The 21,834-nt window shown below is 44.5% G+C and overlaps 1 protein-coding gene across 2 annotated transcripts in view; it reads left to right on the top strand.

Moving 5' to 3' along the window:
* LOC144770757 (interferon-inducible GTPase 5-like) overlaps positions 1-18,528 on the top strand; it is a 38,828-nt gene extending 20,300 nt beyond the window's left edge. For both annotated transcript variants that reach the window (XM_078655503.1, XM_078655502.1), the window contains one exon: positions 15,688-18,528. In XM_078655503.1, the coding sequence (XP_078511629.1) occupies positions 15,760-16,986 (1,227 nt within the window). In that variant the 5' untranslated portion in view covers positions 15,688-15,759 and the 3' untranslated portion in view covers positions 16,987-18,528. The remainder of the gene's footprint in view (positions 1-15,687) is intronic.
* Positions 18,529-21,834: the final 3,306 nt, after the last annotated feature.

The following is a 21,834-nucleotide window of genomic DNA, read 5'->3' as shown; positions in this document are numbered from 1 at the left end:
AGTTTATTAGTTATAATTAGTTAACATATATATATTAAATTTAATTAATTTTGTTAATAATATTAATATTTAATTTTATTTGTTATGTAATTTTTTTAAGTCGATATTTTTTTACTTCTATAGTTGCTAATGAAAGGTTTGAACCATAACAGGGCATGATTGCCAAGAGAATGGTGAACATGCACTCTAGAATATTTGCTCGCACTCCGGTCCACTGCGGGTTCATTCTGATTTCAGTGGAGAGTGCGAGCAGTGTAGTTCATTTTTTCCCCTAATTTCTGGTCATGTCACTTCTGGCTACGGCGCTCCGGGGCAGGATAATTTTTCCTAGCCTGTCACTTAATGGACAGGATACTGCGGACGTGCACAGCTGGCACGCCAAAGGCAAGCCCGTCTGCACCAGGCCGTTGCCAGGAGCCAGGACCCCTGCCCCTGGTAACAGCCATTCTCTACCAAGTTACACCTACACTAGAGCAGAGCTTAATGGCATACGCCAGATGTCAAACTTGGCTGTCACCTTACGAGGGTGTCGTGCACATGCTCTCTTCGCCAACCTGGTAGGGCCGTTTCCTGTAAATTCTGCCACTACCAGAGTCTTATAATAAGTTCCGAGGGGGGTGTACAATACTCCCTCCAAATTCTGCAGTTGACTTGAAGCCAGGAACAAGCACTTCTGTGACTTTAGGCAGACAGGCCTCTCTTTGTCCTACGGATAGTTGGAGTGCATTACTAAAAAACATTATATCCCTGCCCAAACATTGTACTGAAATGTGGGATTTACTAAATTCCCAGGCCCGACGTAGGATTTCTAACTTGGCTCAAACCATTCTCCATTCCGGCCATTACGTTAGCCCTCCCAGACCAGTATCACATGTTGCATCTAAATAGGGACAGTAATACAGATGGAGGTGTTGCTATAGTCTTCAAATCAACCCTGAACATCACGGTAATGGATACTTAGACAATTAGATAGAGATTTGTTGTTTTTAAGATTGAACATTTTCCTCAAGGTTGTTCGAAAGGCTCTTTAGTATACCGCCCCCAGGCTCCTTAAGGACTTCTCTTTAAAATTAATGGAAAGGATCGCACCCCACGTCATCTCTTCTAAACAATTTCTCCTACTAGGAGACTTTAACATACATAGTGAAAATAACAAGAACACGGACGCCTCTCTCTTCCTGTCAGACATGGCCTCCCTAGGGCTGGAAGTAGTTAACTCGGGGCCGACCCACGTAGCAGGGCATATGTTAGATCTTATTCTTACCAATTTCACACACATACACGCCCACTCCCAGGTGCAAGTTATTTGGTCAGACTACTTTCTAATCAATTTCAAGATTAATAGCACTCATCATATTGAGGCCAACGCCCCTCCCATCGGCAAAATAAAACAAAAGTGGCATAAAATCTCATAAGAAGCATTCTCGAAGGAGTTCAGACCCCCTACCTTAGCCAAGCCCGGGGATATAAATATTAAACTCCATGAACTCCATCATGCTATTGGGGCAGCCTTAGACATTTTGGCACCACTTAAGGTACAGCAGCCCAAATCTCTCAAAGCATGCAGTCACGTTTACCCCAGAACTAAGTAGGGAAAAATCTAAATGGGAAAAATCTAAATGTAAAAAGCTGGAGAAAATCTGGCGCAAAACCCAATCACAGACAGAAAAAGAAATATTTAAATTTGCAGCAACCACTTGTTATAAAACATTAAGTTAATTTGGAAAGGACATATTCCAGCGCAACTAAACAAAGCACGGAATTCCGCGAAGGAACTTTACACTATCCTTAAATCTTTTATGTCACCCAATGCATGCGCTAATCCTATCCCTGTTTCTCAGATTCTATGTGATAACATCTCCAGTTTTTTTCATGAAAAAATTGATAAAATCTATAACAAATTTCTCAGGGACGCGAGTATCTCTGATACTCTCATTACCTCTTCTACAGTTCACAGAAAGAAGGATGGAGTCCTAGCTAGCTTCCCCCCTGCAGGATTCTAAAGTAGAAGAAATGTAAAAAAAAAAAAAGGCAAAATCTGGCTCTCCCACGCACATCATGCCAGATAGAAAATTTGCCTTGCTGGCTCAGCATCTTGCCTCTCCAAAATACACTTTATTTAACTACTCCCTGGGTGAGGGGACTGTGCCTCTGGCTTGGAAATCTGCCCAAATCGTTCCAATTTGTAAAAAGTCTAATGTGCCTCCCACAGAACTATCCAACTACCGCCCTATTTCGCTCATGAGTCAACTCTTCGAGGGATATATCATCTCACAACTTATGGAATATATTGAAGCCCAATTATGTCTAGACCCCTCACAGTCTAGTTTTAGACCAAGACACTTTACCCAATCCACCCTCATAGGTGTGACGGACTTTATTGAAATCTCTCTACAATAAAGCAGTATCACTAGTGCTGCTAGACTTGTCCCGAACTTTGGATACTGTAGCTCATCATGTGCTATTGCAAAGACTGACAGAAATTGTGGTGGTAGTGCCGGCTCTTCAATGACTTTCCAGCTTTTTAGAGCAGAGTACCCAAACCGTCAATCTGAGTCCCTTTCGATCTGGTGCCAAATCTCTTATGAAGTGGGTTCCTCAGGGCTCTTGCCTTAGTCCTAAAATCTGGGAGTGTATCTAGACCTCTCTTTATCTATGAAAGACCAAGTGGCTGCCGTTTCAGGCACTTTTTGTCTCATGCTGAAGCTCCTTCGGAGAGTGTTCCACCTTCTCCCTTTATCTGTCTGCAAGACCCTACTCCAAGCTTTAGTGGTCAGTCGACTGGACTATTGCAATTCACTCCTGGGAGCAGCAAATGAGGTAGTGTTAAACAGGTTGCAAGTAGTTCAGAACAGCACGGTTGCCTCCCAGAACAGCCTCCCTGCCGTTATTGACATCACTTCACTGGCTCCCCATTAGTGACAGAATCACCTGTCCATAAAACTATCAATGATAGGGGGACCAGATATCTGGCTGATAAACTCGTCCACTACCGTCCCAGCAGATCTCGGCGCTCTGGAGAGAAGGCTCTGCTGGCAGTCCCTCGATTTAATAAACTTCGAACCGGGGGCAAAACGTTTGCCTACCTAGCCCCACGTCTGTGGAACTCACTCCCTAATGCCTTACGCAAGTGGCTTATCTTCTTAAATTCAGGAAACTATTGAAAACTGAACGTTTTAATAACTGAGTGTTCCTCTATCCTCTATTTCCTCCACTGTAAGCATGGAGATACCCCTTTAGGGGTTATTCCAGTGCTCTACAAATTCCTCATCCATTCAGAGACCATATCAAATGCCTGAGAAAGATCCAAAAGCATTACCATAACTGGGAACTTTAAATCGAGATTTACTTTCATATAATCAGAGACTTCAAGGAGAGCGGGTGGCTGTACTATACCAGGAGCAAAAACCTGCGTACAAATCGACGAGCAGATGATTTTCCTCCCAAAATTGTGTAAGCTGTCTGTTCAAATTTTTTTCCACATGCTTTGCCATAGTGTGGAGAAGTGAGATGGGCCAAAAATTGCTAAGAATCCTGGGATTGTCTGAGTCCTTCTCAAGTACTGACAAGGGCTTATCCATGAAAGATCAAGCGAATAAAGTGGCCGGTACCTGTTTCATCGTATTGCGGTGGCTGAGAAAAATCTTCTGGATACTACCATCTAATACCCAGAGATACGTTGTGAATGCCTTGGTGACCTACCGGTTGGACTACGGAAACATGCTCTACCTGGGGTCTACCAAGGCGGTCACACGTCGCCTTAAATTGGTCCAAAATGCTGCCACACGGCTTCTTTGTGGTTGCCGGAAAAGTGATCACATCACAGAACGTCTGAGGGAGCTCCATTGGCTCCGAGTGAAAAGTCGTGGAAAGTTCAAGGAGCTGAGCTACATGCACAAGATCAAGACTGGAGTAGCTCCCCTGTACCTTCAGGCCCTTGTCACACCTTACACCCCTGCTCGTTCACTTCGTTCTTCGTCTCAAAACTTATTTTGTGTACCTAAGTTTCGACTCTCTTGAATGGGCGGCAGCTCCTTTGTAAACCTAGGACCCAGACTCTGGAATTCGCTTCCGTTGGATATCCGGATGGAGAACTGCCACACTCGCCTTCGTAGAGCTGTGAAAACCCGGCTTTTTGACCAATAACTTCTTACTGGTTTGTGTCTTCCTGCTTTGCCTGTCAGCGCCGGGAAAGCCTTACGGTTAGCTGTCGCGCTCTACAAACCTAAAAAATAAATAATAAATAAGTAGGGGGAGTAAGAGTGCCTGCTTCCAACCGGAGGTTACGATCGCCCAAGCAAGGGATTCTTTAAGTAAACTGCTCACGTGGGACTCGCCAGCGAAACAACCATTTTGAGAATGGAGGGGGTCGAGGGGAGATCTTGACTTTTTGAAGGATTGCTCAAGGGATATGTATTGAAACACAGGTTTTTTTGTTGTTGCAGTTTTATGTAGCGCAACCTCGACCTGAAGGTATCAGAGCGCTTTACATAAGCACCTGTTGCATTACAGACGGACACATTCATTTTTAGGCACAGAGAGATTAAGTGATTTGCCCAGAATCACAGGATGCTTGAGCGTTCCTGTCGAGACTCGAACACGGTGCCCAGCTTCAAGGTCAGCTGCTCTAGCCCTTAATGCACATCCTCAAAACAGGACAGTAAGGGAACAGAAGAGGAGAAGGAATACATACTCTGAGGAGTGGAAAAAGGCATCAGAAACTGATCCTAAAAAGCTTGAATTTTGTCATGAAAAAAATCTGAGAGGCCTTCGTAGAGCTTCTTCATCAAAGGATTAAGAGAATTTTTGATAGCAGAGGGGGAAAGAAAGGTACTAACCACCTTAAACCACTCCCTAGGAGAATTATAAGCTTCAGAAATAGACATGGCAATAAATGCTTTTTGAGCCATATGAATTGCTGCATGATATTTCTAAAGGGCAACTGATAAATCACTTTATCATCCATTATCATATTTGGTTCTCCATTGCCTTTGTAGCTTTTTACATTGAGATTTCTCTAATTTGAAAGCCTCAGAGAACCAGGGGGCCTAAGGCTTCAGTCTCTTGTGTGAATGGGATCTCATGGGGGCAATGACAACGATGAACTTCTCAACCCAGTTATTGAAAGGCACAGTGTCTTTTTCTAATACTCCTGTCCGATCCAAGTGACTTACTCGAGCTCATCCATCGGAAGCAAAACATCTACTTAAGCCAAAGTTTTTTCTAAATTCACTGCCGCTAGATCCCCCTACCCCACCACCGATTTTCACACTCCTCCACCCCACCAACACCAAAAATAAAGCTGTTGAGGTTGCAGTCGAAGTCTTGGGGAAGTTTCCCACTTCAAAAGTGACATCCATTGAGCAGAACCTCCAAACAATTAGCTGTAAACATGCTCTGCACGGGATTTTAGCTAATTGTGTGCACACCGTGTGATATTGGCCTCTTTGCAGGTGACCATGTGATGGGAGCCGATATCACGTGACATAAGGTAGCACTGTGTGAGTTGAAAGGTCTGCATAACACAATAACGGCACTCGCTGGTCAACACACATGAAATGCAAACTCTAGCGCTGGGACGCTTTCGGGCAGCCATGCGCTTTATAAATCTAATTTCATTTCATTCATTTCATTTCATTTCCAACATAAGGGCAAAACATCACCTTCCCAACCTCACACCCTACAGTGTTGCTTGCTATGTGTGTGGGTAAACTCTTCAGTGCTCCACATATGGGTAGTAAGCAATCAATCAGTCAATCAATCAGGGGGTTTTAAGCATGCTACTCAACCCTTTAGGGTCTCAAGGTGCTGGTAGGGGTGGGGGCAACTCCGGTCAGTCGAAGAGCCAGGTCTTGAGGGTGTTCCTCAAGATGTGTAGGGTGGGGGTGCGTGTGAAGTCTATTGCAAACTTTTTTCAGGTATTGGACATGGTGTAGTAGAAGGTTCTTCCACCCATTCTTACTCTGCAGATGTGCAGGGTTTCGGCGAGTGCGAGGTAGGCGGATCGGAGGTTCCTCTTGTGTACTTTGAAGGAGATTCTGTCGTTGACATATTGGGCTCTGGTGTTGTGTAGGCATTTGTAGGCATTAGTGAGTATCTAGAAAGTTACTCTCTTTTTGACAGGGAGCCAGTGGAGGTTACGCAGGTGTTGGGAGATGTGTTTGTGTCGAGGGATGCCGAGGACGAGTCTGGCTGCGGTGTTCTGTATGGTCTGGGGCTTGTGGAGCAGAGACTTGATCCCGGTATAGAGGGAGTTTCCGTAGTCCTGTCTTCTGGTTATGAATGCATGGGTGAAGGTCTTTTTTGATTCAGGGTAGATCCATTTGAAGGTCTTACAGAGGATGCGGAGTATGTTGAAGCAAGTGGAGGCAATGGCGTTGACCTGTCGGGTCATGGAGAGGGAGGAGTCTAGTATGATGCTAAGGTTTCGGGCATATTCCTTGGAGGTGGAGGAGCTGCCGATTCTATACAAATAACACAATGTAATGCTATAATACACTGGACAGTAAGTAATGACATCTGTACAGGGCTGTGCAGGAGTGCATCTCAGATAATGCGACTTCAGCGCCGTGCGCTTTACCTGGTGCTATAATCCACTTTTGTTGTCTAATGTTAAAAGCATTTATAGAGCGCTGGTACATTGCCTTGTTTATTGGAGGTAAATTAGTTTAAATTGTATACTTGATCGACTAGGATATGCTCGCCTGAACATATGCACTTTAACTGAATATCTAGAAGAAAGACGATTGGTCTGTCTGTGAACTGAAGCTGAAGAGCATTCTAGAGCTTGGAACGGAGAAGCTGAGACCAACCCCTGCCTCTGGATTTTGCCAGTTTTGGAACCTATAGAAAGTTGACAGATGAGGAGCTAAGAGTGCAGTTCAGGGGCGTAACACAAGCCCCTGCAGCCCCTATGATGCAGGGGGGGAGGGGGCAACCAGCCCACTGAGGGGGACTCCATTCCTCCCAAAAACAATGTGGGACAAGACAGACTCAGGAGGTCCTCATCACATTCTGCAGGGGCGGCCTATATTTTGCGTTGCACCACAGCTACGATTCAGTGCATACCATACTATTTGTTTCGATATAAGGGTAGACGCCTGCCCATATAGTGCTTTAAGAGTCACACACAGGGACTTAAATTGAAGGAGTTATTCTATTGGGAGGCTATGTCGTTTTTTAAAGCGAGGCTGAGCGTGACTTCGAGGGGCATTCAAGAGTAAATGGGCTGCCACATTTTGTACCATCTGAAGCCTGTTCAGTAAGACGTTGGGGAGTCCAGGATGTAATGAACTGGCATGGTCCACTCTGAAACCAATAGTGTTGTAACCACTGCTCTTTTTCCTACATTTGTCTGACATGGTAAAACATTTTTTTGACTTTCAAGATAAAGTAGTTAAAGACTAAAAATGTCAGGTTATTAGTTAGTGTCAACTGGTTGTCGATTTTAACTCCTAAATCTCTTCCCTGAAGGTGAACGGGTAGGTGAAGGGCCCATTTCTGTAGGACACTAGATGTCAAGCTATAGATCTAACTTTTCATTAACTATCAGGACCTTGTTCTTATCTGCATTCAGCTTTGTATGTATGTGGTATTTCTACAGTGTGAACCTCGCCAAAGGCAGCGGAGCACTGTACAGGGTGAAAGGCAATTGTTGCCCATCCGGTTCCAGACCAATGTCACAAATTCCGTAAATGTTCCCTGAGGCACCATCAGCACTCACAAAAAAACTTCTACTTCCCCTTTTCAAATCCATTCCTGTCATTCTATCTTTGCTCCAAACTCTATTAAACACAGACCACATCAAGAGCAATAGCCTAATAAAACTAATGCCCAAGAAAAAAAGAAGTTGTACTAATCTACTACCCTTCCGTTCCGTGATAACATGCTACTTATGGAAAAAAACGCTCCAATGCCTCGGTAGGAGTAGTAAATACTATACAATTTTCAATTCATGCATAATTGACACTGGGATAGAAGGTTCTGTTCTTAATGTCGTCTCATATTAATGACATCTTATCTAAAAAGTATACACTCAGTTGATCACAAAAATGTTGTGGATGAGCCAAACCTACGGGACTTCTCGTCATATTTGTCAGATCCCTTCCAATAACAAAAATTTATTTTTATTTGTTAACCCAGTTGTTAATCTTATTGTTGTAATGTTCTTGAATGGCGTCTAATATTAGAGGTTTGTAGGAAGCCAGACCTTTTTAGGTCGAGCCTACAGTCAGCGCTCATGCGCTTATCTGCAAGACTTGCTGTACTGGAGTATGGAAGAAAAGCCCCGCCCACTCCCCGCCCTTACTTTTTACTGGCATGTGTTTTTATCCTTCATAAATGCTGGTACTGGAGGAAGAAAAGCCCCGCCCACTCCCTGCCCATACTTTTTACTGGCATGTGTTTTTATCCTTCATAAATGCTGGTACTGGAGGAAGAAAAGCCCCGCCCACTCCCCGCCCTTACTTTTTACTGGCATGTGTTTTTATCCTTCATAAATGCTGGCTTCTGATTCAGTAATCGGCTTGTCAGTCACTCCTTGGTACTGCCTTGTCTTCATTTGTAACCTCCTATGGCTATTGGCCCTGCTACACAGTACCTGTTATTTAGTCTGTAAAGACTACTTTCTTTAATGAGTTTTGCCTACTGTTGGCACAACATTCTTTCCTGCACCATTCAGCGTGCAATGCACGCTTTCACTTCCAAAGCAGCCCATCACTTCTGTCACTTGTTTTTGTAACTAACTTATTTTATCTTTCTCCCACCCCATTTATTTATTTTTAATTTAAAGTGCAAGAGCCGGATTTGCTAATAATTACAGATGTTGAGCCCATGCCAAGGTTCAAACGCTGGTCACCCAGCTCCCAAGTCGGTAGCTCTAACCGCTGAACCACAACTTCTCCTTCTGAGAGCAGCATACAGTTCTCTCTCCATGCTTGTTCTTTTTAACTTCAGCTGGGAGCACTTTACTTCCCATGCTCGCTAAGAGCCGTGCTGTGCCGTCCTTACCAGGCGCGCAACACCCATGGTCCTGATGAGAACTCCGTAAATAAACGCGAGTTCGAAACGCGTAGACTGTTAATAGCCATTAAAAAAAGACTGAACAAATTAAAGGATTAAACGATAGAATTAATTTTCTCTTTTGAGACAACAGATGTCATATGGCTTTGCTGTGAACATTATAATTCCAGCTGTATTTTATCTGTATTGGTATGAGTGGAGCATGTTTGAAAGTTTGAATGATCTTGTTGGTAATTTGTTTTGTAAATATTAATGTTTAGGTTTTGTACATAAGGTCCGAAAAATTGTAAAGTTTGATAAATGAAAAGTAATAATATGTGATAAAGAAACACTGAGCAAAATAAATGAACTAAAATAAAATAAAAACAAGAAACAATTGGTTTGATTCCAATGTTTTTGGATAAAAAAGGTTTTTGCGTTTAATTGACTAGCACTAGCATCTTCTGTTGTTTATCAAGTACTATAAAGCGCTTTATTGCCAGTGTGAGCTGTAATATTGGTTCCGACATTTGTTTTGTCGTTTTATTTAGGGTAAAATCGACCCTAGGAGGTGGACAGGTTACATTGCACAATCAATTTTGGTAGGAACCGGGAGATTAAGTGATTTACCCAGAATCACAAAATGTTCAGCCAAGGCAGAGATTCGAGACTGGTTTTCCAGCTCCAAAGTTGGCAGCTCTGGCCATCACACCACATTCATGGTTCCATTTTAGGTGGCGCTAACAGGAGATATGGTCTATTACAAGCTGCTTCCTGACGAGAGCCCCAGCACTTATTTTTTTACAAATTAACCACTGAGTAGTAGGAGAAAAGGCCACACCAAACAGTGAGTAACTGGTCATATGGAACAAGTCCCACGTGTCACGAAATTTCAAGCTACATAAATGTTATGTGTGCCTTACAAACTACCTGCACGTTAACTTTCATTAAGTGTGTTTCTAATACCAGAATACAAAACATGCTTGCTTTATTACTAACAGGAGGTCATTAAAGTGCACCATGTGCCCTCCTTATTCCACATTTAACTGTTCCCTGCCCTGCAGTTAGTGCCACCCTCACGTGTGACAGATAGCAGTTAGTGCCACCCTCACGTGCGACAGATAGTGACTGCCCCTGTAGCCAACAGATTTATAGTGCACGCGCCCCCTTCATGTAGTGAGTGTCTTGTCGCAAAGTGCACACATTGTCACATAATACAATGCACATTACCCCCTATTAATGTCCCTCTGCAGCACCCGTTCTTCCGAACTAGTGAGTGGGTGACTTCACTGCTGCTTCTGTTTTTGGTTTTATGTACCAAATACCTGTGCAATACCCATTAATAAGAACAAAAAATGCAATTTACATAAAGCAAAAGATGGTTAATCCTAAAACTGAAAATTATTTCATCCATTCCAAAGTGAGCTGCTTTATCTGTTACGCTACTCCACTACAAACAAAAAAACATGAGTAAAAAACATTATCACTTACAATGCCAATAGCTCTAACATTCACAAATGCGACACCAATTGCATTGCAAATGCTTGTTTAAATTCAGCTTTGGCAGATTCATTATAGTTCCTTTCCCAGTTTCACTTTAATTGGCGTCACTTCATTTTAGCTCTTTTACTCCTGAGAGGAACAAGTCATATAGTCGTGTAGAGGTGAGGGAGAGTGCATAGTGCTGTATTTTAAGCTTCTACTTAGTTTAAAGTATGTAACTAGATTTTCTAAGGGTATCACTAAATCCTTCTTTGTTAACTATGTTCCACTGGCAGAGTGATACCAACGGCCTCATTTATGAGGATTTGGCGTACGGCAGCGCAGCAAGTCATTTGCTGCACTGCCCTACGTCAAAGTGAAAAGGCTGGAATATACCATATTTACCAATTCAGCGCATTCCTGGCCTTCTCCCAGTGCAGGCGCCATTTTGGCAGCCTAATGCTAACACCGGCATGGAGAGCAAAAGAATGCACAATGTCATCACGTTATGGAAACATTTCTCAGACAACGTTGTACAAAGTCAGGTAGATTAAAAAAATTGTCTGCACTCATGTTCAGATCATATACCTGTTTCCTCAATGGTGCAAGGGTGTCTGTATTGTTGGCTGGATTGTTTTTATGCAGGATGGGGTACCTTCCTGCACTAACAATCCATATATACTTTTTCCTTTTTAGGTCTTGCCTAGCGTTGCTGTGCACATGCGCAGCTCGCTTTGCGAGATTTATTGCTCATGAGGAGTTTTAGAAAAGGGCTTGAAGCCCCGCCCCTTATTTCCATTGACTGGCATCACCATTTATGCTAAACGGTGGCCTGCCATCGGAAATGAGCTTTCTGGGGTGCCTCCTTTTCGCTTTTTTGTCTTGCTTCACTGCTGTTGTGAAGACTTTTCTTATCTTTTTGTTTATTTAACAAGCAGATAAGAAAAGTCTTCACAACAACTGTGACGCACATGAGCCAGTGCTCCGGTCTTCCTGCAACCATGCTGCCTTCACGCCTGGAGCACGCACCAGTCGGCTCTGTGATTTGTTGGCGGCAGGCAGACACGGAGCTCAGAAGCGCAAGGGGTCACGGGGAAGACAGGGGTATTCCGGCAGACTGTGGGGCTAATATCTCTGAATACAGGAATGTCTTTACCCTTGAGCATGTGTTATTGCTTCTAGTTAATCTCCCAGTGCCTAACAAAATCAATGTTCCTTCTATAACGCCACTGATGCTCATGTAAAGCGCTCAGAAACTTTCAGTCGAGTCCGCGCTATATAAAAAACTCAATTTAAAAAAAAAAAATATCCATGACATTATTACTTATTTGCATCGTCCCAAGTCTCATTTGGAATTCTTAATGTAGAATTCACTGGTAAAGTCACACAGAATCAAGCACACGCTCTCCGCACACTCCCTCTGCATTGGGAGCTCGGAGGGCAAAGCTCATGCAACTTTGAGAATCACCAAGAGGGCAGCCTTTGGGCGCTAACACGTGCCACCATTTTTAAAGCCCCTGTCCCGGCATTTGCTTGTTTTTCAATTGCAGGCTGCCAGTGCAAGTTTTTTCACTACAGCCTCTCAATTTAACGTACTGTGCACAACAATGCTCCTCTGATTCGTGTTCGGGTGTTATTTGTTCCCTGGGTGCACGTGAAGCACACGCTCTCCGCACCCTGTAGAAACCCTCAACATTCTGTGATCCTGGGCAAAATAGTTAATCTCCATGTGACAAACAAAATCAATGTTCCATCTGTAACGCCACTGGTGGTCATGTAAAGTGCTCAGATACGTTTGCTGAAATCTGAGCTGTATAAAAAAACTCTGAAAAAATAATTAATAAACACCAGTGACATTATTACATATTTGCATCGTCCCCAGTCTCATTTGGAAATTTCAATGTAGAATTCACTGGTAAAGTCACACGGAATCAAGCACATTCTCTCCGCACCCTTTCTCTGCATTGGGAGCTCGGAAAGTGAAGCTCGTGCGACTGTGAGAATCGCCAAGAGGGCAACCTTTGGGCGCTTTGCTGACTGCACACCAAGCGGGAAAGAATGGGGCAGGTTTTTAACGTGGTGCTTCTTACTGCGGATTCCACTGGAATTTTTTTTATGAGATCTTGTAAAAACACCAGATGCCCAGCTCAGCTTCGTAGCGCTATAGTTTGTACATTACAAAGACCTTGTTGTGGTTTAGGATGGATATATACAGCATGAGCTCTTGTGATTAACATGTCCTGCTGGGCCTACCCACAGCAATAGTATATGGCCTAACGGCTAGAGCGGTGGACCTTGAAGTTGGGGGACAGGCTTCTAGGCTCGGTAGAAACCCTCAACATCCTGCGGTCCTGAATGGCGTGTTTTTATAACTTTCTAGTAAAAGCCCTAATTCTGAGGAGTTATGATTTACTATGTACATATCTCTTTACTCTTATGAAAGTTTGCTTTTTCCATTTACGGCCAGTAAGTGCTGCTTCTAGGCGCTACCATATACATTATCCTTGACAGGCCGGGGTGTCTCTTATCCTCCACCACAGGCCCCTGCTCCTAATCTCCCATTCCACTCTGCCTTGGGCTGCAGTGCATTGTGGGTTTATCTGCCCCCACTGCTCCCTCCCAAACTGCCTATTTAAAATTAAAATGCCACAATAATGGGCTGTGACTACACCTCGCTGAGCAAATGCATTCAGCAGCAGTAAAAGAAAGGTTCTGGTGCCAGCCGCGGCGAGGTGGGAGCATGGTGGCTCGTGGGAGGGGACGGAGGGATTTGAAGTCTGGAGCTAAAGGGATAGGAAAGAAATGATGACTGCGCATTTGTTTCGTGACAGTAAATCAATCGCGTCTCAGAAGCTACAGAGGCGAGGCGGCCAAGGCTGAAGATTGAAGTTTAGGATAGAGGTGCATTGAGAGAGACCTGGTGCCCGTCAAGCCATAGTGTAATGGACAACGTTGGGTGCGAGGGCAGCTCTCAGTGTGGTCTCAGTATTGGAATATGGGAAGCTGCTTCTGAGCACTACTGAGGCTCCATGGCACAGCTGTTTGGGGGTCTTTGTACTGGAAGAGCAGGAGGCACACACTTCAGGACTGAGGAGCATTACAGCTTTACTTTGTCAAACTTTAACAAGAATAGCAAGCTTTGCAGGTCCGATTGCCGCGCTTCAAACCTCGCTCAATCAATGTGAGACACATACCCTTGTGTAGGTTGAACCAACCTGCTGGAAGAACCAATCCGAAGCGGAATTCCAAGGATGACTGCTAACCTTTAACAAGCATTTCCAATGCAATTGGTCTCGCATTTCTGCGAGTTTGAGCTATTGACATTGCAAATAACAATGCCTTTTATATTTGTTTTCATTTTTAAAACATAAATGAAAGGTATTCTCATTTACAATGGCAATAGCTTAAACTGGTTTTAAAAGGCATTGCTATTTACAGTGCCAGTAGCTCCAAAACTTGCAGTTGCGAGACCTATTGCATTGTAAATGCTTGTTCTATATGTGCTTCATAATGCAGCACACAAGAAAAGAGAAATAAACAAGGAGCTTTAAAGTTATTTCTCCTCTTTACACCTCACCTCAGGAGGCGTACATTTTTGGCGCATCCCCAGGTTTACATGGTCTTGCCAATCTGGAGAAGCATCAAAATCCATGGGCGTTACGTGGCAATAGCCACTGCAAAGCGCATGGCACGTGTCCTGAGCGCAGAGTAAGTCACTGCAGCAATCTGCACTGCCTTGCCTTGCTCCATATTTTCGAGGCCATTCAAAACCACGTAAAGTAGCTTTGCATGGCTTCATATATGGGATTTCACAAAAAGTGATGATCCGGCGACGCAAGGGGCTCGTAAATATGCACCAAAGTGTCTGAGAGAAGATTGTATTTTCTCCTTTTAAGGGGACGTTACGTTATGTGTCTTCGTAAAGCGCACCATCACTAGCGAGGGTATTTTGGCGCTGAGCTAGTGTGTGTGCCTATCCTTTGCGTATGGTAGGTTGGTTAATTGAAATGTGGAGTGGTGTGGCTCACTGGTTAGAGGCGGCAGACCCGGAAACAGAGGACGGCCCGGGACTAGGGTTCAATTCCCGATGCGGCAGGGTCGTGGACCAGGGTCAGCGGACTCGATAATTCTTGCCTCGGTGCCTACTCTAACCAGGGATCACACTCGGCAACTCTGGGCATTAGCTTGCCTCATCTCCACAACGGCCCCCAACATACGCCGGGGATGCCTGGTTTCACCTTGGAGATACCCAGTAGGGACCATCTCACAGGGAAAGCCAGGACGGGTTCCCCAGCGGTCTACAGCACGGAGATACCCCATATGGGGTGATTCATGCGATTTACAAGACATCATTACATTACATCATTACATTACATCATTACAAATGCCTGGTCTTCAGCTTGAGAGGTCATTCCATGGTCTAGAAGCGATTTAAGAGAATGCCTGTCCTCATGATCTGGTTCTGTGTGTGCATAGAATGTAAGTGACCCACGGAACAGAGGTGTCTGGTTAGTTGGTGTAAGGGGATGCAACTGTTCAGGTTGGTGGGGACTGAATTGTGTAGTGCCTTCAATGTATGCATGAGCAGTTTGAATTGAGCATGCTTAGGTATCAGGAGCCAGTATAATTCCCTGACATGTGGTGTGATGGGAGTCATACATCATTTAACAATGTAATGGAGTGATCTGAACGGATACATTTGGTGTGGTGCTGTTCGGCAGAACAGTAAGGTGGGCAGATGGCGGGCAATGATGGGACCAGGAACATGTAGTAGTAAAAGGGCTCCGTAAGGGGGATAAATGAAAGCGAACTACTTGTTAAATAGTCCACATCGACCAAATGCTGTTGGCTGATACAAACACTAATGGAAAGCCTCTAAAACCAGTGCTTAAAGCTAACAAAACCACAGCTTCCAAAGGCTGTTCGGTATCTTTCGGTACGAGTATATGTATATTGTTTGTTGTGTATATGTGTGCTGCACGTATTGTGTGACAGCACTAGCTCTCAACAATCACGTAAAAATATTGTGTATGTGAAACCTAAAAATGGAAGAGTCTTACTGTCCCTCAAGGTGATACTGTAAAGGAGGTTATAGATGTTTGTAGATTGTAATTGAGTGGAGAAATCCATGCACCTGACAACATGATTTCAGGATTATATTTTGCAAATTGTTCTGACCTCTGCACCATCTCATTTTCTTCCTAGGAACACTGCCCACCTTTGGAAACTGAAGTTACTTCCATTTTCAAGAATCTGAAACTCCCTTCCTTTTCCGACATGCATGGTGTTGAAGATAACGATGGGCCGGAAAGCTTTGAGTGCATCACAGATGATGAAGTGGCAGAGGTTCAGGCTGCACTAGAAATAGGAGACCTGACTGAAGCTGCTTCGAGGCTGAAGAAATCTCTGGAATCACTGGATAATGCCAAGTTGGATATTGCCATCACAGGCGAATCGGGGTCCGGCAAGTCTACCTTTGTCAATGCTATCCGGGGAATCGAAGATGAAGTTGACGGAGCAGCCCAGACAGGAGTGGTAGAAACCACCATGGACCCATCACCTTATCAGTACCAAAACCATTCCAATGTGACCATCTGGGACCTGCCGGGCATTGGAACACCCAAGTTCAAAGCTGACGCTTATCTGGATAGAGTGAATTTTAGCCGCTATGACTTCTTTATTCTCATTGCCTCTGAGCGTTTCAAGGAAAACCACATCCTGCTGGCCCTCGAGATCCAAAAAATGGGCAAAAAATTCTACTTTGTGCGTTCAAAAGTGGACTCTGACTTGTATGCGTGCAAAAGACGTCGTAAGTCTACTTACAATGAGGAAAGGATCCTGAATGAAATTAGAGACAACTGCACCAACTGCTTGAAAGAAGGGGGCATAGAATCCCCAAAGGTGTTTCTCTTGTCTTGCTGTGAGCTGGGCCTCTACGACTTCCAGACGATGCAGGACACTCTGGAAAGAGAACTGCCTGGACACAAAAAGCATGCCTTCTTGCTCTCACTGCCCAATATTTCAGTAGCAGTTTTACAGAAGAAAAAGGAGGTCCTGAGGCAGCAGATCTGGAAGCTGGCTGTACTTTCAGGTGCCATTGCTACCGCCCCTGTCCCTGGTCTCTCAGTCGCCTGTGACCTCACCATCCTGGTGAAGACCATGAAAGGTTACCTCAAGGAATTTGGTCTGGATGAAGAATCACTCAGTAAACTTGCTAGAAAATTTGACAAGTCTGAAGATGAGCTGAGGGCAGTGATCAAGTCTCCAATGGTTGTGAATGAGATCTCGACGGAAATTGTCGTTAAGTTAATGACCAAGGCTGCTGGAGGTGGGATAATGGTCATTGAATACGCTCTGAGTACCATACCTATTTTCGGCTCTGCAGTTGCTGGGGGAATTTCCTATGCCACCACACACTACATGCTGGAAAGCTTCTTAAAGGAAATTGCAGAAGATGCTGAAAGGGTTCTGACCAGGGCCCTGGACTCGAGTGTAGATTCTTAATATCTAGACCATGTTAGCACCTGAGATTGAGGACATAATGGGACAGGGTGCACATTAGCTGCTACCCAAGATATCATCGAATCAAATAGAAGAGCAAAGGATGTGGCCTTTACCAATGGGGAGACCATCTCTTACCTTGATTGATCCAGATGATGGGCTCTTATAGTATTACTTGATATCATTGGCTAACTGAATGACCTTACCCATTCAACAGAGTACATAGCTGTTTACCTACTTGTAGGGTACTGCATTTAGTACTTAAAAAAACAAGCATGGATTTCAAGAACAGCTGAAGGGAAGGGGGTTTCGTGTTTGCTAATACCCTTGTGGTTGGGTTGTAGCTGTTCGCATAGGGCAATAACTACCAGAATAGGCCTCCTACCAGCACACCTTTGATGTTGTTTACTAGAACTTGATTGGGCACACTGAGTAGAACTTGGCCAATCGGCTGCCAAGCGTCCTTCCTAAAGTTCTATGTTGGCCACTATATGTTCAATGATCTCATCGCACCTCGCCCGCGAAGGACCCATCAACATCTGCTGTTTATGCTGCTCCTCAACACCACGCCGCACAGTCAGCAACTTTGCAGAAGAGACAATTTTCAGGTTTATAATGTTGGTCATGTTCCTTCTCTCCTATGGCTGCAGGAGTGGGAGCTGTGACAACCACACAATATGTTTAAATGTTTTCCTTCGCTTACTGCTACACCACAACTTGCACTGTGATGGAGTCTGCAGCTATGGATATGTGCATCGGGCCCGGCCTTCAGTGCCAACTGGGCATGTGTCGCATGGAGTCTAAACGAGGACAATCTGTCCAAGGATTTACTCTTGGAAGCTGTCACAACAGCAAAGAAAATGGTCCTATGCAGCATCTTTTTATACATTTCCAGGTGACTGGGGGTGACGCCTTCCTGGGAGATGTGGCCTGTTTAATTCACTTAAATGAGATGAAACATTTCTTTATGAATTCCAAGGAGATTTGGGTTAATCAACAAGATGTATATGTTGTGCTTTCTTGTGAGAGTTGTGACATTGCTAACCCACTTCAGAGAGACTTGGGACTGTTCATCCTACCCTGGGATTGTCTGGGACAGTTTATGATGCATTGTAGTGAGATCTATGCTGATTTTTAAAGCATCTGTGTGAGGTGGGCTTTGATTTCTCCATGACCTACAGGGCTATTTGAAGCCACTCAATGGACACTTGGGGTAACATTTAACCAATTTTTGGTGAATCTGGATCATTTGCATCCCATCACTGGAAGATTACTGTATCTTTCAAGAGAAGTCTGTCAGGGGAATTTCTGAGCCAGTCTGTGCCTCTGTGTAAATCTGCTATTCACCATCTAGGGGGGCAGGGGGAGGGAGTGATCAAGTGGGCCCAGGCTTTCCATGGCGGTCCAGGGTTCTTAGACATTTTATAAATTACTCGATCAATGAAGCATCTTTTTTAAGTTTTTCAGTTTACTGTGCTATTAACGTTCTGAAAAGTGAAAAGGCCATATCACAGTTTTGTGACATGAAATAAACTGTATAATGCAGAGCGTGGTGTGTCTTTATTGAACTCTCAAGACCTATCCATACCAATCCCTTTTTCTAAGAGCCCACTAACCTTCAGCAACACTGACGTCAGACCCTTGTCCACCAGCAGGATCTCAGATTCCATGAAGTCCATGTGATTGGGTGGGACAGAGGAAGTGGGGGCTGACAATACAGACTGAATGAAACCCTGCACCCAGTCACTAAGCTCTCTGCAGGAACACTGCCCTGGGGTGTTGGAGCCTAGATCTTTTCAAGGTAAAGAAAAGAGCACTATTGAACTCCAGGCAACATTCACATGCACAAGTCATGCATGAGTCCAAAATGGTACCTAGGCATGTTTCTGCCTTTGACCTACCTGCATGCCGTAGTATGATTTGATATGGAAGGCTAGGGGGCCCTATTCACTAACCTTCATGTGTTTTTTTTAATTAAATAATTCACTAATGGGTACACGGAAAAACAGAATAATAATTTAGATGAATATATTAATAACACGCATTTACAATGCAATAGGTCTCGCATTTGTAAAAGCTACTGGTATTATACATTATAATGTTTTTATTTATAATTTTGAGTTTGTAATGGAGTAATTATGTAAGGACTAAGTGCATGCAATACTACATTATGAGCTTTTACATCTCATTCTGCAGTTGGCATCCAACCTTACTCACATTTCTGTGTGATCCCATCACAAGTCCTCCGCTGCTCCAACATCGTTGAGCCTAGTGACTTTATCACTATGGACTGCATCTTGAATACACTGTACTGTATACATGAATGCCACTGCATGCCATGTTGTGATCATAGGAGTAAGATGCTGTTATGCCAAGGTGTGCACAGCTCTTTCAAAGTTAAAATGTGTGTAGCCCATTGTTCAACTACGTAGCGCATAACCATGTTTTCTCGAGCGTTACAGAGTGTCATCACCATCAAAATCACAAGGGCCTGTGTTACCAGTGTGATGCACCATAATATGTGCACTTTGGGATGTTCAATCATTAGTAATGACGTCAGGGTTACATTGATTAAAGCGATGAGTGTAAGTGTAGTATAACTTTCAAATAATAGAAATGTATCTTAAAATTCGGGGAACAATTTCCTTAATAATTAATCAATCTGAAAACGTTTAGCACATCCGACAAAAAATGATGAAATGTTCAAAATCTACAAACAAGTACACAAATGCTAGAATGTTCAGAGTCACGCCCAATGCTTTCAGTCCCCAAACCACACTTTAATATGCTACAAATAAGATGATTAAAAATTGAAAACCCTTTCAGCTTCCTGGAGTGAGAAGAGGTGTTTGGAAGCCATGAGGGAGAAAGATTAAGAACGAAACAACTTTCAAAGCAACGAAGGGCTCGGGTGATGCTCGCTCCTACGACAATAAAATGTGTAAAAATTACACTTTTAATCCCTTGGGCGCAGCGGTAATTCCGCCGCGGCGCTGGGGGGGAGAGGTCCGCGCGGCGCCGCCATGCTCGTGACGGAACCACTCTGTCACGAGCACTGTGCTTGTGACGGAGTGGTTCCGTCGCGGCCCCGCCCGCTCAATAGAACGTCCGTGCAGGCACGGATTTCCTGCAACGTGGGCGGGGCGGCCGCGCCGTGACGGAACCACTCTGTCACCAGCACAGCATGTCCGTGGCTCGTGACGGAGTGGTTCCTTCACGAGCACGGAAGAGGTTAATCTGAGAGTTTGCTTACTATTGTGCTATTATAGTAGTACATCCAAGAGTTTCCGCCCATGCCCGGGATTGTGTATGCACAATACATGGTCTCGTGTGCTTTTTTGCTCCTCCTCAGTACCACTTTAGCAACTTTTATTTCAAACTCGCTGTCCCTTTTTCACAATAATTCCTTCAGTTGCATTTTATCATTTGGCCAGCCCAAGCATGGTGAGTATTCCAAGCAGGGAGAAAACATTCCTTACGCGGTGTGTGCGGGGGTGGTGGATGAGGGTGGGAAGAGGGGCAGAGAGAGGAGGCGGCTCGCGGCTCTTCTGTCAGACAGTTAACTTTCCACATAGCAAAGCTGGAAAGCATCCCAGTTGTAGTGCATTACATTGTTGCACTTTCAACCTCCCGGCCGGGCGTGGATGGGAGATTATAAATAAAGAGAGCGCCAACCGCTCTTGGTTGTAGCCACTACCCAACACCAGTGTGTCCTGTCCCATAATTACAGGTCCTCCCTGCATGCTGGTAATGTACACAGGCCTGAGAATATCCCTCCCCGCAGGTCACTCTCCACATTGGGAATGAGGCGGTACCCGAAACCGCGACATGCTGGGCTGCCGTGGTGGAGCATGCGGTGAGCTGCATCGGTGCTGTGGTGGTATTGCTGGTCGAGTGTGGCGGCCGCGACGTGGAGCTGCAACCTCTGGGATTGCTGCAGGCAAGGAAAGGAGATTGCAGGGGACCATGCTGCTGGTAGCTCCGCACACCGGCAGAGGCGGCTGAGAGGAGGCGGCCTGGAGGAGGGGCCGCAGCGTGCACTGCGAAGCTGGGAGGTGGAAGGCGTAAAGCATGTCTGTGCTGGGGAACTGCTGCCAGGGCCGTCTGTGAGCAGCTGGAGTCGCAAAGAGCACCGGGGCAACCATAGGCACTGCGCGTGCAGAGTGAGCACGTGGGAGGCAAAAGAAAACAAGCAATTGCAACTTGTATTTGCAAAGGGGCAGGTGGTGGTGAGGGGTGACAACACCGAGGAAAGCGACTGTGCATAATAAACGTATGTGCGTCATAGGCACCATGGCAAAAAAACAACAAAGTAGTCCCTAAATTAAAAGATACAGCCCTGCAGCGTCACTTAATTGTAGTTGGTCGGTGCTGCCTCCTCCAAAAACAAAAGTGACTTATCGCATCCACAGCCAACCATAAGCCTGCTAACAAAAGTTATGCCACAGTTAACCAATGGCAAGCGGCAGGAGAAATGACCCTAGATATTGTATTTACTATTGGTCTTACGACAGTGCATGCACTGTCTAAGCTCGACCTAAACATGATGATGCTAAAAGGGGCGAACCCATAAGTTCTAGATCTGTTCTAGAGTCACACCGATGGTACTTTTTTGCAGCATTAAAGTGTAAAGGGGAGGAAAGTAATTAGGAATCAATCAAATAGTCAATAACTTCCTTGCATACATATTATCCCACAAACAACTACTTAAGATTCGTTGATTTATTACAAAGCCAAAAATAACTGGACATAAAGACACCTTAACATGAGGGTATAGAAATACAAAGGTATTGGCATGAAGCCAAATCTACGCATCCAATTTAGATGGTGCAGCATGAACAGCACAATTAA

This window comes from Lissotriton helveticus, chromosome 7, assembly GCF_964261635.1.
Source record: "Lissotriton helveticus chromosome 7, aLisHel1.1, whole genome shotgun sequence".
Taxonomy (NCBI): Eukaryota; Metazoa; Chordata; class Amphibia; order Caudata; family Salamandridae; genus Lissotriton; species Lissotriton helveticus.
Note: the sequence above shows the minus strand (reverse complement) of the source record. Positions and strands in the feature narration are given on the sequence as shown.